Source organism: Mesoplodon mirus, assembly GCF_964341445.2.
Source record: "Mesoplodon mirus genome assembly, chromosome: 12".
NCBI classification, from domain to species: domain Eukaryota; kingdom Metazoa; phylum Chordata; class Mammalia; order Artiodactyla; family Ziphiidae; genus Mesoplodon; species Mesoplodon mirus.
The window spans coordinates 102,174,624-102,192,418 of NC_138988.1; the positions used below are offsets into that span (position 1 = coordinate 102,174,624).

Sequence of the window (17,795 nt, forward strand, 5' to 3'; positions counted from 1 at the left end):
AAGAGGGTCTTGGGAGGTGTGGGCCTTGGGTCTGAGAGCAGCCAGGCTGTCGACAGGCTCAGTAAATAAGCACAAACAGTAGTTATTATTCCCCGGTGGACAGTCTGGACCTCAAATCCACCTTCTCCATCTTCTATTTCTCCTGTTCTTTAGGAATTGGATCAGCCATATGAACAAATCTTCAGTGCAATGTTACGTTCTATAACCAACTTCATCTAAATCGTAGAGATTTTATGTTGATTATTTTTTCTTAAAGACTAAAAATATTATGCCTTCTCTCCAGAGTCAACACACACATGGGGTTAAGGGGATTCCCAGAAAACTAGCTTCCTTGAGTAAATCTGTGTGGCAGTTAATCACACCAGGCCCTGCTTTTGGAGCAGATGCCTTACAAAGCAGCAGGCTTGACTAGGCTTGCAGCTTGGTCATGAGTCTCAGGGTTCAAGAGGATGACTGTTTTTCTTGTGGCTGTGGCCCAATATCCACAGTGTCTAGCACCTAGTAGGCACTCAAAAACTCTTCGGTGAAGAATGAAAAAAACCTGGGGTCCCCTTTGGCTCCACCCTCCTCACTGAGAACGAGCATCTCATCCCTGACCAAGCCTGTATTTCTTCTGCATCCGGCACTTATCTTCCCTCCAGAGCCAGCCAGTATCACTCTAGGGATGACGTCATGCCACACCCGAGTACTTCAGCAACCCTCTGACTGGTTTCCCTCCACCCCCGTCCCTTACCAAACCATTCTCCTTCCTGCAGCCAGAGTGATCTTCCTGAAGCACAAATCTCATCAGGCCAAGTAAAGCTTCTCCTGCCCCCTCTCCAGTCCTTCCTAGGACACAGCCTAGAGGCCTTTGCACAGTGTCAAAGGTCCCTTTGGTCCTCACCCTGCCCAGATCAGCTGCTTCTCCTACCACAGGCATCTCGTGGTTCCCTCACAATCCGTGCTTTCCTTCTTCCCTCCGCTAGGAAGGCTCCTTCCTGCCTTGTCCACTTTTAAGATTATATCCCAAAGCCACCTTCTCAGAGGGATCCTCTCTCACTTTGTAGCACCTTTAGCTGCTTCCTTCTCCGGGTTTCCACTGCACCAACCAGCTGTGATGATTTGCGTTTCGGCATGCTGGAGGCATGTTCAAAATGTGGTCAGTTTTGTTGAAGGAGCCCTAAGGTCTTATTTCGCCAAGGAAGAAATTATTTTATCTCCATGTTGTTGACGTGTCCTCTGAATTTTATCCCACGTCCTTTTCTTCCTCTCTGTGCTGTGGGCAACACCCTGGGCCAGGCCCTTGTCTCCTCATGTCCAGATTATTACCTTGGTCGGTCATCTGAGGCATGGACTTTGTAACGCTGATGGCCCTCATCGGGCATGGCCTTATTATCTTTCCTGAATCATTCAAAGAGCCTTGCACAGTGCTGGTTTCATATATATTTCACAGAATTACACCTTACTCCAAAAAATATTTTAAGAGACTTAGGAAGTGTTGAAAGTGAAATAAGGTAGACAAGACACCTTAAAGAATATAGCTATCATCAAATTACCAAATATTTATTGAGCCTACTATGTTCCAAGATGATGCAAGCCACCGGATGTACAAAGTTAAACAAAAGTCAGTCCCTGTCCTCAAGAAGCTTTCCCTTCCTTCTCTGGTTTGCTAGAATAAACATTGCCAGGAAGTTTTCTTCCTTTAGAAAACATCCAAATAAATAAATATAGATAAGTAAACTTTATATATACATCCCACTGGCAAGGTATTAGATAGAAAGCGTAGGTTCCTGAGTTCCGTAATGAAATGATTCGCTTTTGAACATTTATGTTGCTTTCCTCTTAGTTGTTACCATCCAAGATTTTTGTGCGTTTTTTGATAGTTTCTTTTTTGGTGGTGGTGTTTTGTTTTTGTAGTTGGTAACCTGGTGTTCCTAAAAGTTATTCAGAGACTTATTCCATCCCGGTCCCTGTGCACTCCCATTCCATTCTAAGGTGCTTAAAACAAGGTTTACTTTCCCTTTACAAGGCTGCTGTATTCACACTTCCAGTCCTGCCCCATGCATCATGCTGTCACGGTAATACTTCCAGGGCCCATTTGGAAACAGATTGATTATTTTGAACATGAAAGGTGTGTCTTGGGAAAAACAAATGAATCAAATGGAAAAATGAATTAACATCATGAAATTTACCTTCCCGGCTGGAGACATGATATATTCATGAGTTCCTTAGAGACAATCCTCTTATAAGAATTCACTATTAAAGAAAGTCTGCAGTTAGGTGGAGTCAGAGCTCAGCTTGAAATGTATTTATATATGAATGAAAAGTACCCCTTGAAGGAAAAAGTTTGGAACCAGAAATTTTTGTCTCTTGTGAAGGGTGCTTGGAATTGACAACTGGTTACCACAGGCTCTCATTCCAGGGCTTCTAAAGTCTGTGGGATGTTCTTAATGGGACTTGGCATCTGCAAAAGTCTCAGTTCAGTCCATTGACATTTATTGGCACCTACAAGGCATTGTGGTATTCTGTGGGGTCTATAAAGCAATAAAACAATATCTTCAGTTCTGTTAATAAGAAAAATAGATATCTAAGTTAATAAGGAGGAAAAGTTTTGTCTGGGGTTTCCTGGTGATTAATTAAGACTCTCATGACCAAGAGTATTATCATTGAGTGTAGCGTAGGTGGAACACAGACTATGGCCACTTGAGTTACGGATGATGTGCCCAAGAGATGAGAAGCAGGGGTGTCCTGAGGTTCACACTTCCCCATTTCAGAGCACCAGGGAAAAGTGACTGACAGGCGTGCCTTCTTCAGTTACAGGTACATCCTCCTCCTCCATCCTATGTCCTCCCAGGTTCTAGGTATAAGCAAGGTGAAGTCAGAATGATTCTATTAGCAACCCTATTCAACTCTGCTGACCACACTGTAGGCTAATTAGTGGCCTTCCTGGACTACCTGGGACCCTAATCACCACATAGGACATTATGTTTTTAATGTAAAAATATTCCAAGCCATCCACTTACTAAAACAGTAATTTTTTTAATGCAGCACATTCCTCTGCGGGGTGTTACCTATGCAGGGCTTTGAATGCAGTGGGTTCTCAGGTCTGTAAAATGAATGATTGAGAGCAAATTTCCCCCAAGGTCACGTAGGGCTGAGTCTGAGCTGGAGGTGGATTTCTCTTGCCCACCATGTAAATGACACGAATATGAAGAAGCCATGCAAAAAGCTCAGGCCCATTGAGCCAAGGTCAGTAAAGAATAAAATTGTACAGGAATTAAGTGTTTTCATCCTCTTCCTCCCAGTTACAAGCAGTGGGATGTTAAGGTAGGTGCATCTCTCTGTATTCACACGTATATATATTATATATAAAGAGCAAGTCAGATTAAAGAAGGAATGGGTGCCTTTGAATATAGGCATATGGTCCAAGCGAATTTTCCCTTACAAGTAGTATTAGTGTGGCCTCAAAAATGATTTACAGATGAAAACAAACATTTAAACTAAGAGCATATGTTAATTTCTAGATCACTTGGGAAAATGACACCCATTTTAGTTAAGTGTGAAAGAAGGCAATTGGTAATTATATTTTTTCATGGTTAGTTAGTAGTCCAATTTCAAAGACTACGTTATTAAAAACAAAATGAGAATCCCTTCTGGGATATTATATTTCCTGCTTCTATTTTTCTTGCTCAGATTTTTTTAACACGAAAGTTACACAATTTTGGAAAAAAGCAAAACAAATGTCTGTGCAGGCACTATTTGCTTTCAGCAAACGTGTGCATGGCGGTCACCTTTGGAGGGCCGAAGTTCACATCCAGATTTGGCCAAGGGTAACTGTTGGGCCATCCTGGATGTTGATGGATGGGTATTCCGGAGTGCAGGCTGATTGAGGTCTCTTAAACATGGTACCTCCGAGGGGAGAGGGCTATTTAGCGAAATGAAATACTACTCTGTCACAACTTCCTCACTCACAGTTCGATCCAGGAAAATTCTTCCCCAGAGCTGTCACTGAAATCATTACATTCAGAATTAAACATGGTGCAACGGAGCAGCTGACAAGACCCTGAAGTACTATTGACACATCAGGTCTCACACTAATAATCAGCTTTTCCATACGGTGCATATGAAAAGGCCTGCAAATCTGGGTTCTTTTTTGTCCCTTTGGAATGTTCCTGATTTGCCTCCATAGGCTGGTCTTGTGCCACACAGCCTGACCGAATGAGTGGCGTCCTTATCCTTCTCCCTTCTCCCTTTTGTCACTGACATCACCTTAAAAACCTTCCCAAGTCATGTCCCTTGCAGCCCAGAGACCCTCTTTGGAAGCCCCCGTCTGCCAGGTCTTCTCACTCACCCCCAGTGATTAAGCCCTTGGATTCATACTTCCGCCTCACACAGGCCGTATCCACCACTGCAGTCCTAACTGTCCTTCTGCTTCCTGTCCTGTCAAATCTTGCAGCTTTAGTCTCCTCTTGGCTTCCTCCTCTTCGTAATTCCTCCAGCATCCCCCCACCGTCCCCACAGAGGCAGCACGATGCAGGAAATGGAGAACGGGCTTTCCAGCGCAGAGACTTCAGTCCATGCCCTGCCCGTGTCTGCCTCTGCCCACTTATACGGATGTCTTGCATGTGATAACCTCACAGAACCCCAGTTTCCCATCTGTAAACATTCCCTCACAGGGACCCGGGGAAATAAACCTCCATTCCTGTTGTGCTTTATTTCCATCTCTCTGTGAACTGTCTTGGCAACGCTAAACAACTTTTACAGTAATAAACTTGAACATTTTAGCTGTGTCTAGTGAAATCAATAAAAAGTTACAACCCATTTCCTATGTCTTCAGTACCCTCTGAGACTGTGAAGGCTTTAACTAGGAGGTTTTAAGGAAACTAAATGTTGACCCCATAGCAGGGAAGATGTTTGTTATTAGTTTAGTAACGTATTTCTCTTTGAAGAAAAAACTAGGTGATGATATTTTCTTCTTAGGCCCAAGTCTTAGACACTGAGTGTCTATAATCAATCGCCCCTTAAAGAAATAAAATATAAAACTCTCTAAGGCAGAGGTTGGCAAACTTTTACTGTAAGGGCCAGCTAGTGAATCTTTTAGGCATTGCAGACCATATCGCCTCTGTCACAGCTACTCAACTCTGCTATGGTAGCACAGTAATACACAGATGAAGGAGTGTGTTCCAATAAAGCTTTATTTACACAAACATGCAACGAGCTACATTTGGCCCATGGACCATAAAGTTTGCCACCTCCTACATAAGTCATGAATGGAGATGACAGTGACCATAGTGATTCAGGAAACCAGATTTTTTTAGTGAAGGGTGGGTTTTAGATAATTCTTCTATGACAATTCTGGAATTATTAAGGTTTTCTGGTTAATACTGAATGCCGTCACTTTGGCGGGGGGGAGCAGATGGGGGGAGCAGGGGCTGTGCACGTTTCCTAGATGGAAACATTAGTCAACTCAGTATCTTTGAATCTTGAATGAACTGGCCTTTGTAAGTAGATTTGGGTTCTCTAGGTTGGCTATTAGTGAACCCATCCTGTCTTCCCGCTCCTGGAACAGAGAAAGGATGAATTAGGGGAATCAGAAAGCCTGAGAAGAGGGGGAAATAACAATAACAATGACTACCACTAATTAAGCCATCCTCCCCATCACAAACTATGACCATATTATCCCCGTTTTACAGAATACGTGAAGTTTTAGTTGAGAGAGGATGAGTACTTTGCCAGGGTCACACAGTAAGTGTCAGAGCCAGCTGTATTGCTTTCTCCTCGGCCACAGTACTTCCCTCAAGAAAAGTAACCTGCTTTCCCTGGGACACACCCACTTTCTTCAGGTTTAGAACCAGAGAAGGCAGTGGGGTGGGGGGAAATCACCCCTTCTTCCTTCTAGCTTTCCTTTCCAGTAGCTGTTATGTTTAAAACACAAACAATAAATGATGTCTCGTGAGTCAACCTCTACTGCGTGCTGGGCATAAAGCTTTCATTCTATTACAAAAGCTATTTTCTTCCCATTTCCAGGACTGCAAAGAGACAAGGAAATGGAACTTCAGACAATTAAGAAATGTGCCCTAGGTAGCACCAAGAGTTAATTGCAGAGTCAGAATGTCATCACAATTCTCACCAACGCCAAAGCATTGTCTGCACATACAACTGCCGTAGAGCTTAGAAGTTAAACTCCCAGGCTCTTAAGCCAGACTGACTGGTTCAAATCTCAACCCCCTGGCTACTAGTTGTATCACCCTGGACAAATTGCTTAATGACCTTGTGTCTTAGTTTCCTGATTTGTCAGATTAGGATGCTGATAATGATTTCCCTCTCACAGTTTGTTACAAGGAGTAAAACAATAACATGAATATCATAAATAGCACGGGCTTGGCTTTTTCCATAGACTATAAGCTCTATGAGCACAGGAGTCTGTTTTGTTTGCTGTTGTGTCCTTAGCACTTAGAATAATGCCCAGCACACAGTAGGCAATATCGTTGCAGGAAGGAAAAAATTTCAAACAAACAAGCCTTTAGATTAAGTTGTGACTGGGTTCAAAGCCAGCATGAAAAACACATGGTTCTCCTTTTTCTTTACTTTTTTTTGTATAACTTGAATTTGATACATAACATTTAATATGTCTTTGAAATCATAACAGGAAGTGTAACAATGGAAACTAGCAATTGTCTTGGTTGTTTCGTACTCCCGACAATAGTGGATGTTAGTACAAAGGTGAAGCTGAGTCTCATAGCACATAGCTTTGGATACAGTCTCCTAATTCTTTGGTATTCTTAAAGGAGCCTACTTATGTAGTTCATTTTAAAATTCCTTTCATCCTTTTTCTTTAAATCTTATAAATCTGTCATTATCACACAGATTTTATCTCCAAAAGTTTATTTTTACCAAACTTGTGTCGTATTTAATACCGTGGATTCTAAATGCAAGTCAGTATTTAGTGGCAACAGCTGCCAGGAGTCGCTGTAATAAATGAATTAAGGTCCCCTTTAGCTGGCAAGATTGCTTTTGATGTCTACACTTCAGCACTGATGGAGGCTCCAGAGAACAACAATGCCTCCAGAGAAAAGGGTAAACTCATCCCCCAGTTTGAATGTGTACAAAGAGGAGCATATACAGGAAGTATGGGGACGGCGGTGCCTTTGGAACAAACACTTCTTGCAGGTGGATTTATGTCCAGGCTTCCGGGAAGCTGAGCCCCATGTATTCCCAAGAACACCACCTAGACACACTATCATACCTTGGCAGAAAAACATTTTCAAGGCTTTATTGGATTTATGATAATATTCATTCTGAGTGTTGATAAACTGACACCCCTAACAATAGCAAAGCACTGGGGTTCTAATCTTTCTCCCTGGCTTGCGCTGTATACATTTATTTTCATTAAGATTAAGTATCTCGGGGCTTCCCTGGTGGCGCAGTGGTTGAGAATCTGCCTGCTAATGCAGGGGACACAGGTTCAAGCCCTGGGCTGGGAGCATCCCACATGCCACGGAGCAACTAGGTCCGTGAGCCACAACTACTGAGCCTGCGCATCTGGAGCCTGTGCTCCACAAGAAGAGAGGCTGCGACAGTGAGAGGCCCACGCACTGCGATGAAGAGTGGCCTCCGCTTGCCACAACTAGAGAAAGCCCTCGCACAGAAACGAAGACCCAACACAGCCCAAAATATAAATAAATAAATAAATGCCTACCCCCAACATCAAAAAAAGATTAAGTATCTCACAGAATTACACGGTGGCAGCTTATGTAACTACCTCCTTAGAACGCTCTAGCTTCAACAATATGTCTACCAAAGAATCCTTTAAAGACCTCAGTAACTGGAGAGGCCAAAAAGAATTATTGTTTTCATTTGTTTTAATGTAGAATCCTCTACCTGGTTTATGTTAAGCAATTGAAGTGAATACGTTTTAAAGTTTCTTCTGCTTACAATCAAAATAATTTAGACGTATTAGTCTAATCTGTAGTTTTCTTCAAGTCAAGAAGAACTGAATGTCTAATACATTTGGGAAACGTTCGTAAATGAAAGATTTGCTCCAGTTTAAAATATCTATCTATTTGACTATTTCAAACTATAAATTGAACTGTAAGCCAAAGAGTTAAAGAATGCTGTGAGGTTTGACTTTCGCAGTGAAGACTTTGATTTTCCAGGAATCCAGTGGTAAAATTTAGTTTTGAGGTCAACATCATGAAATTAGAATTTGGCCCAAAATGGCAGCAATAAAGAGAAATAAGATTTACCCTGAGATAGCTTATGCATAAAGTATGATGAGCCTGGACATACGGTAAAATACCCTGCTGTTTAATTTCCTGTTGAAATAATAGCTAAAAATTTGTTATGCATGAGAAATTATGTGCAAAGCATCTTACGTGTATTATTTTATTTCATCACTGTGTAGTATTTTTTTAAACATCTTTACTGGGATATAATTGCGTTACAATGGTGTGTTAGTTTCTGCTTTATAACAACTGTGTAGTATTATTATTCTCATTTATTGATAGAGAAAAAGAAAGGAAAATAGAGATCTGTAAAGGTCAAGTAATTTGCCAGAGGTTACAAAGGTAAGGAAGTAGCATAGCCAAGATTCAAACCTAGATAATTTGCCTCTGGAGCCTGAATTCTTGCCCATGACATAAGCCTAAATTACTAATGACGTTGGCAATAAATACGTTTCAGTTAAATACGAAAATAATGACATATGGACAACTTATAAATGTAGCTCTATTATAGGTAGTATAACAAATAATAAAATTGCCTTAAAAAGCAATTCTACGTTTTTAGAGGGCAGAATTTCAGGTACTGATGACTTCACTTTACCCTATAAGCTCTGTTTTTGTTTCTGCCTCCAAGGTTAGTATTTCCACATCTTATTTGAATGCATTGATCAACCAACAAAAACCTCTGTAAGCACTGTTATTCTTTTCTTTTAAATCTAGACAGGACAAATCTGACCTTCAAAGAAGTTACGAAAATTGACCGCCATCAGGCAGCAAGTTGGTGGCCAAAGTGAAATTCCAACCCAAGTTTCAGGCTTTCAAGTCTAATGAATTATTTCCCACCTTTAGCTATAAAGGTGACAGAGTGAGAACAAAATGGTTTGTGAAATCGCGTTAACACTATACCTCTTCTTTCTTCTCATAGGTCGCTACCCTCAGGAGAACAAGGGAACCTACATCCCTGTCCCTGTGGTCTCTGAGCTGCAGAGTGGCAAGTGGGGAGCCAAAGTTATCACGAGAGAGGACAGGTCTGTCCGGCTGTCCGTCCAGTCTTCTCCAGACTGCATTGTGGGGAAGTTCCGCATGTATGTTGCTGTCTGGACCCCCTATGGCATAATCCGCACCAGCCGAAACCCAGAAACAGACACGTACATTCTCTTCAATCCTTGGTGTGAAGGTAAGGGCCAGGGATTTATTTTCTTATTACAAAAATAGTTCCTATATTTCTAATGCGTCTCTTTTTGGATGATAGCAAAATTATTCTACAAGACGTCCCTTTCCTACATACACTTTCCATGTTTTAAAGATAGAAAAAGATGCAAAATTTGTCCTCGTTGTATATGAGGACATAACCTGGAGTTAATGCTGCTGTAGATTTATTGCAGGAAACAATTGAAGATTGCCTAAAGCTGCACAATTAGTTAACTGTGGAGCTATATGTTGATGGTATCACCTCTGTGTATGTTATTGCTCTGTAAACAAAAAGGGTTTCTTTAACTTGACTTTCAAAACTATTAGGATCCAGAAGATGTGGTGTATATCTATATATCTATATATCTATATATATATCTTTATATCTATATATATAATCTCAGCCATAACAAAGAACAAAAATTTGCCATTTTCAGTAATGTGGATGGACTTGGAAGGCATTATGCTAAGCGAAATCAGACAGAGAAAGACAAACACCGTGTGATACCACTTATATGTGGAAGCTAAAAAATGCAAACTAGTGAATACAAAAAAATGAAGCAGACTCCCAGAGAGCAAACTAATGGTTACCAGTGGGGAGAAGGAAGAGGGAGGGGCAATATAGCAGTAGGGAATTAAGAGGTACAAACAATTAGGTATAAAATAAGCTGCAAGGATATATTGTACAACATGAGGAACATAGCCAATATTTTATAATAACTATAAATGGAGTATAACCTTTAAAAATTGTGAATCACTGTATTATATATGTACAGCTGTAACTCATATCGTACAGCAACTATACTTCAATTTTTTAAAAAAAAACTATTAGGATCCATAATCTGGCTTCAGAAAAATAGAATAAAGTTGACCCTGTCTATAGTGGAACTAATTTCTCTGTCTCCTTAATTCAAGAAGAGAAAGCCTGAATGTCTAACAGATTCCGCAAATTTGCTTATATGCATAGTACATGCACACTTCATAAACCGTAACTCTGGAGATGCAAACATGTAACTTTATTTTAATACAATACAACTTAATCTCTACTGCTATTTTGAGTCTTCCCTTCTGGCTGCTGCAGAAACTTAATCTGGTTATAGTCAAATAAACTCAGTCAAGTCCAAGGATTTCTCTACCAATCCAATTTAAAGACTCAGTCACACACAGTATTTTTCCCTATCCTCATCTCTGCTCTTCCTTGTCTGACCCCTGCTTCCATACTTGGCATGAGGCTGATTTTAAGTTCCAGAGGCAGATGCAAATGTTGTAGCAAAATTGAGGGAAGAGAGTCCACTTTTAGAGCTTAAGAAATAAGGTAATGAAACATATAAAAGCTGATGGGACCAAAGACTTCTCACGTCATCTTATTCCATATGCATTTCTCTCCAATATCTTCCAAAATGGGTCTATATTAGTGCTTATTTTGAAGGTGAGAATTTGCACTTAACTCAGGCTTGATCCGAACTTACATATAGAAAATAAGTGAACAACAGTGTTTTCTACTCCTGTATAACATAAACCTGGATCCTACTGACCTTTTCTTTGAACTGTCTATTCCAATAGATGGCACTGAGCTAATCCTATACTCCCCACTTGCCACCTCCATCATCCTATACCCAATAATCCTTATCTATGAGACAAACTTTCAAGGTTGATGGTGACAGGATCTGCTAACTGGGCCATGTGCAGTTCAAAGGTACAGGGATCTGTTTATAGTAACCTTGCCAACCAGATACAACTGCAAATGAGTGGATAATGGAGAAGACTGAGGGGAGTGAGGGGGTGGAGACAAACTAAGATTTTGAAAATGTTTCCTTGGAGATAACTGTAGACACTCAACCAGAAATGACCGGAGATACCCTGATAGGTAAGACGAGAATCAGAGATGTGAATTTGGGACTTATCTGCACCTTTGGAGAAAATATAGATACAGAAGGAAAGAAGATGTCCTATCAAGCCCTAAAGAACCCTAACATTTAGGGGTCTAACAAAGTAGGAATCAGCAAAGGAGGCTGAGATGGTGGAGTATGTAGGTGGTGGCCTAATGTAAGAAAATTGTATTTTAAAAAGCCATACTTATAAAATAGGTAAACAAGAATTTGTTATTGATTTTATTGGCATCACAAAAAGAAAATCATACAACTTCATATAACTATCCAACACCCTAAGGTATTTAAAGAATGATATGATCTGCCCAAACTTTGGTTTATTAACAGCTTTTCTGGATTACATCATCCGTGTAAGATGGGACACATGTCTACACGCATTTGCACTTATGTGGCCTCTCTTCTAGAGGTGAAAAGGGTTAGTCATGTTGCCTGACATATTGACTTTACAGGAGGACCATTCAGGAGGTGGATGGTCCAATAACCTTCAACTACCTGATCATTGCCTTGGTCTTCCATTGTAGCCATAGTGAGCAGCTGCCAGGTACCTCTGCTCTGAAAGGGTGACATAGATCTAGAGATGACATGGTGCTGGCACTAGATGCTGCATTACAGAAAAGGAGCAGAGAGGCATTGCCCCTAGGCATTGCTGATCAGCGGAAGGTGAGAATAAAACCAGAGAGTTCTAGTAGGCACTTGAATAGGTGAGTCTAGAGCTCAAAGGAGATAGCTGAGCTAGAGATATAAATATGACCGCCAGCAGGAGCTAGCGGCAAGCTTAAAGGAAGAACAAGGATGGATTTAGTATAATCCACAATCAGAGTCTAAACAAAGGACAGGGAGATTGACAAAGAGTAGCCAGTGGGGTAAAAGGGAATCAGAAGAACATGGTGTCACAGAGTCAGAATATCAATTGATTCAAGGAGACAGGCTTTAGCTCTTTGGAATTCTGCTTGTTAGTTGAGTCAGATAAGAAAAGAAAGTGGCCATACACTGTGAAAATACAGAAGTCATTGGGAAAGTTAGAAAGATTGTTTTACTAGTGTGATGGGGACAGAAACCAGAGAGATGGGCACAGGCTACCATGTAATGGGAGGTGAGAAAGTGTGAGGCACAGGTTTTACCATCTCCTTCAAGAAGACTTGCTGTGAAAAAGAGATGGTGATACAAAGGTCAAAGGAGAAGTTTTAAAGACAGGACAGAGTGGACATAACTTTCTGGTGTTGGAAACCAACCAGGAGAAAGAGTTTACAGCCCAGAGGGAGGGTGGTGGTTCACAGCCTTGGCTGCACCTGGAATCACCTGGGGGCTTAGCCACTGATGCCACGGTCTCCCCACCCAAACATTCTGATTGGTCTGGACTGCAGCTTGGCATTTAGGGCTTATAAAAAGCTCTGTAGATGATTCTTGAAGACATGGTTGAGAGTCACTGACTTAGAGAAATCCTTGAGCAGGTGGGATCTAGGGAACAGGTGAAGAGCCCTTGATAGGTGGGACTATCCATCCCCCACTGTGACAGGAGCAAAGTAGGATACGGGTGAAGGTGCAGGTTTTCTAGACTCAGTGGAAGGAGGATGAGGTTGTTCCCTCCTGTGATTCTGTTTTTCTCAGTAAAGTGTAAAGCAAAATCATCCGTTGAGAGCAAGAATCAAGGAGGGAGTATTAGAGGCTTGTTGGAGGAGACGTGAGAGTTGGGAGGTGGGAATCAGGCTTACTACCTGAACATGGCAGATGGGTCTGCCCCGGTCCCCAGAACCCAGAGAAAACTGCCACAACCCCTTAATTCCTTGGCCTGTGAAAGTCCAAACATTTCTGCAAATTTCTTGGGGATATTGTGGTGGTCACACCTCTACGTGTAGGAATCCTGTATCTCTCCGTGCTGACACCTGTGCTGCCTGAGAAACATCATAAACAGTTACCCAAAACATGTATGAATGTCTAGACGTTAATTGCCACTGGGTGTGGGGCGGTGAGAGGAAGAAAGATTTAAGTCGTCTCTCGGAAGCCCTGGGGATTGGTTCAGGGACCGCCACAGATACCCAAACTCCACGGATGCTCAAGTCCTGTATTTGCCCTTCATATTCCTTGTGTGCCATGGATTCCACCAACAGAGATAGTAAACATAATACACAGTCTGCGGTGGGTTGAATCCGCAGATGAGAAACTCGCGGGTACACAGACCCCAACCGTGCTGTGGTTCTCCAACTCAGACCACGTCAGAATCACCTGGAGGGCTTGTTAAAACACAGGTTCCTGTGCAGCATTCTCATAGTGATGAGGTCTGGGTGGGGCCTGAGAACTTGTATTTCTAACCAGTTTCCAGGGGATGCTCATGCTGCTGGGCAGGGACCACACTCACAGGGCCGCTGGTTTACATAATAATCACAAGATAATAATTACAAAGCACAGGAGACTGTGTTCACTCTTCTTAAAGTTCCACTGGCTCCTCCCTAACCCTAATCCCAGTCTCTCTCCAGCTTTTACTGACTCTTCTCTCTCCCCTTTTGTTTTTCCTTGTCCTCCAAACTCTGCTCTCATCCTCTCTCAGGAGCAAATTCTCTTCTTCTCTCATGCAGAACACTCCAGCAAGCCTTTTTATTTCGTTCTTTGAGCTTCTCCAACAGAGACTACACATTTGTGCTTCTACACACTTTTCCAAAGCTATTCCCTCCAGAAAAATTCTGGCACCAGTTTTTTTTTTTTTTTTTTTTTTTTTTTTTTTTTTTTTTTGCGGTACGCGAGCATCTCACTGCTGTGGCCTCTCCCGTTGCGGAGCACAGGCTCCGGACGTGCAGGCTCAGCGGCCATGGCTCACGGGCCCAGCTGCTCCGCGGCATGTGGGATCTTCCCAGACCGGGGCACGAACCCGTGTCCCCTGCATCGGCAGGCAGACTCTCAACCACTGCGCCACCAGGGAAGCCCCCTTTTTACATTTTTATGTTAATGATCACTGAGATCTCCCAGGGGGTGTGAATGGAATGGGAGAAAGAGGTTATCTCTTCATTTCTCTCATGCTGTGGTTTTCCCGGCCTAGAAACCAAAGCATAATCCAGCCAGGGGATCTGTATGATGAACCCCACACACAACCAAATACACTGTAGCCTGACAATCACCCAGTTTCGTGCTTGCGTGTGCTAATTCATAACAATGGACTCATAGAGATATGATCTGGCAACTAGAAAGTAGATAAGAAGAGAGGCCATTGCCCAAGGAGAAAAGATAACAAAAGAGGAAATCAGAAGTTGTCAAAATAAAGCCAGGTGAGCAAGATGCTGAAAACACCACACTCCTGACATGGAAGTGATGTCCAAGGTGGCTTGGGACACCGGGCTGAAATTACCCAGGCAAGTACAGCCCTGATTGATAAAGAATGATCAGCTCTGTTGCTGGGGGCCCTTCAGCTTGCTTTGCATTCATAGGCAATTTATCTTCCTTAATCACTAAATCATTAGTGCAGATCAATAGCTGTACCACGTGACGGAGGGCAGGGTTGGATGTCCGGAGAATTATTGGTTAGCTTTGTAATTTAACTGTGCTAACCAGGCTTCAGATCCGTTCCAGGAAGGAGCCCTTCTCTGGGTGTTGGAGAGAAAACTGTACCCACAAAGGCAGCAGGAGTGAGCTGGGTGTTTATTGTGAAGTCATCTTATTTTTCTGACCACTTGGGAACTCTGAATGGTTGAATGTATTTCCCTATTTAAGTTCAAACTGTTCCCGATTGGTAGTCGAGCATTAGTGCCAGAGAGTGTGTTCTGAAAGATTTCAGTGTCCCGTCCTGTGCTCAGTACTCAGGTCAGTATTTGATTGCTCTGTTTGGTAGGGCACCGGTCCTTTGCAAGGGGTTCGGCTTTTATCAATCACTTGTTTCCCACCTCATTCCCCATCACTGATTTTCCCTTAAATCCAGCCTTCATCCTAGCACCTAGCACAGCGCCTGGTACATACTTCATGTTTAATAAATGTTTGCTGCATTGATTTAATGATTCCAAGTAAATGCTTTTTAGGTTCACTGCATTTACCATCACAGAGAAGTTGTGAATGTAATCTCACAACTTACCATCTTGGAAAAAGGTCAAAGTCATACATGGTGCATGGGGGACATGTGTTGTGGGTACATGTGTGTAGATTTCTCTCTCTTTTAGCACCTGACACTAAATTAGCATCTGTTATTTCTAACTTTTCATTCAAAGTGATTTTTGCATTTTCCTTTAAACAAAGAAATCTATTAAATTTAGTGTAAAGAAATCAATAAATTTCCAATATCTGGATGCTTTTAATAGTAAAAACATAGGACCAACTTGTATTTTACTATAACATTTGTCTGTATACTATGTGCTTTGTAATTATACATGGTCTTTTATACCCTTCAGTACAGAATGGAGTAATGCACCAGGCCTGGTATTCCTGGGGTAACAATGACCAACACCCCTTTCTCTTGGAGACCCTTGAGCCCAGACCAGAATTTACACCCTCAGGCTAGAGCCATTCATCCATCAATCCACAAATATTAATAGTATATCTCCCCCAACGCTCATGACAACATAATTACCCATGGGTAGTACAGCGGTGTTATTTATTCATTCACACATATTAAGGATCAATGCTGAAGTAGGCACTCGAATGTGGTAGTGAAAAAGACAATCTTTTTCCTCAAAGAGCATCTGGCAAAGGTTTCACCAATGAGCTACTAATAAACATGAATTACAACAGTTGCAAAAGAATTGCAAAGAAGTCATGACACAACAAGAATGTGTAATAGGAGAAGAGCCCTGGCCTCATCGGGGAGTAGGGAGAGACGGGTCAGTGGATTATCTTTGTACCCTCTCCAGCCCCTAGAACAGTGCTTGCATACCACAGCAGTCAGATAGTTGGTTAACTGAATTTTGATGAAGTTTTAATAAAGCTTATGTGAAATGTTTAAGCCCTTATTTATGCTAACCTTCTATTTAATGAAATAGCATATATCCTTCTTGCAAGTGTCTAAATCATTAGTCTCATTCATACTTCTTGTACCCAGTGAGCATTATTCAGTGTGACACTGCAATCAGAAGGAAGCCAGAGAGCTCACAGTGAAAGTTATTTTCAGTGGCATATAGATGACCCCAGATTCAAGGTCCAAAGCTGTTTATGGAAGGAGCAGGGTGGGAAGGTCTGTTCCAGAATTCATCTGCCGATTCATGTCGTTTATAATTCCTTAGGTGGGCAGGGGTTTTTCTATATCTTCAAATGATGCTCAAAGCAGGTATCTTCCTGCATTCTGTGTTTCAGAAAGCAGGATCCTTTTCTCATTCAGCCTAACACGGTGCCAGGCCCAGAGTTAATACTCATGAATGTTTGCTGGATTGAATTGATAACCACCGCTCCAAGAGGCAGGGAGAGGATTATTAGCCTCATATTTCAAGAGTAAAAAATAGACCCTGTAGTATTACATAAAAGTTTCAGGGTCACACAGAAAAATCAGGAAACACGCTGGGGCTAAAACCTGGTTACCCTGAATTGGTCAGGGTAAGTTCTTTTATTTTCAGAACCAGAACCATGGGTATCCTGTATTGTGTAATGAGAGAAACAAGGGGTAGATGCTTCTATGATGTTCTAATCAACACTGGGAAAGCCTGCCGTTAAAAATAAATAAATAAATAAAAATAAAACCAGGTTGTTAGCTAAGAGATCAAACAAGTTTCCTTTGCAAAAAAAAAAAAAAAGAGAGAGAGAGAGAGAGAGAGAGAGAGAAATTAAGCATCCCAGCAAGGGCACAGGCTCCCTTTGAGGAAATGTGCTAAGTAAAGAATATCAGATACCTTTCTTTGTAGAACTGCTTCATGAATAATAGTCTGTCTTCTGAAGATATTTAAGTACACTAAAAATTCCTTAACCAGCAAAACTGGAAAAACAACACAATCAAATAAACTTCCCAAGCTGGCCTGAGCTGTAATGTAATGCAGCGTGTGTGCAGGGAACATACACAGACCCAACTGTTGAGGAATCGCTTGCCTGGGTTTCATGGGCTCGTTCCATTCCAGAGTTCACAGGTACAAAGGCAGGCCTCTAGAGAGGCTGAATTAAACCATTTTAGGAAGACAGTGGCTCTGGACCCTTCCAGGAAAAAAAAGCACAGACTCTGGAAATGCCATTCCCTAATATACTCCAGTGTTCCCCAATTCCCACGGGTGGGAATCATATGCCTATAATGCACACAGCCTGCTGAGGTCACCACCCCTTCTGATTTACTTTGAGATGGAAAAACATATCGCGATGACACTGATTTGGAGTCACACTTGCTCCACAGATGAAGGCACCCCCTCGAAGACTGATTACACTCACCCAGCACGTCTTGCATCTTTCTTTAGTGACGCTCAGCTTTTACATAAAGGGGAGGCAAGTAGAAGTTATTTCTAATCCCTCACTCAAAATTTCTCCCTTCACTAAAAACGTGAGACATTTTGCCTTCTTGGAGAGGCCAAGCCATTATTTCTTCCAAAGGGTCAGAAGCAGAACCAAACTCTGATTTAAGCTGTCC

General features: G+C 41.8%; 1 protein-coding gene across 1 annotated transcript in view; it reads left to right on the plus strand.

Annotated features, from left to right (window-relative positions):
• The window catches only part of F13A1 (coagulation factor XIII A chain), a 140,731-nt gene that overhangs the window by 31,289 nt on the left and 91,647 nt on the right, over positions 1–17,795 (plus strand). Inside the window, exon 4 of the mRNA XM_082638477.1 lies at positions 9,127–9,378. Within this exon, the coding sequence (XP_082494603.1) occupies positions 9,127–9,378 (252 nt within the window). The remainder of the gene's footprint in view (positions 1–9,126; positions 9,379–17,795) is intronic.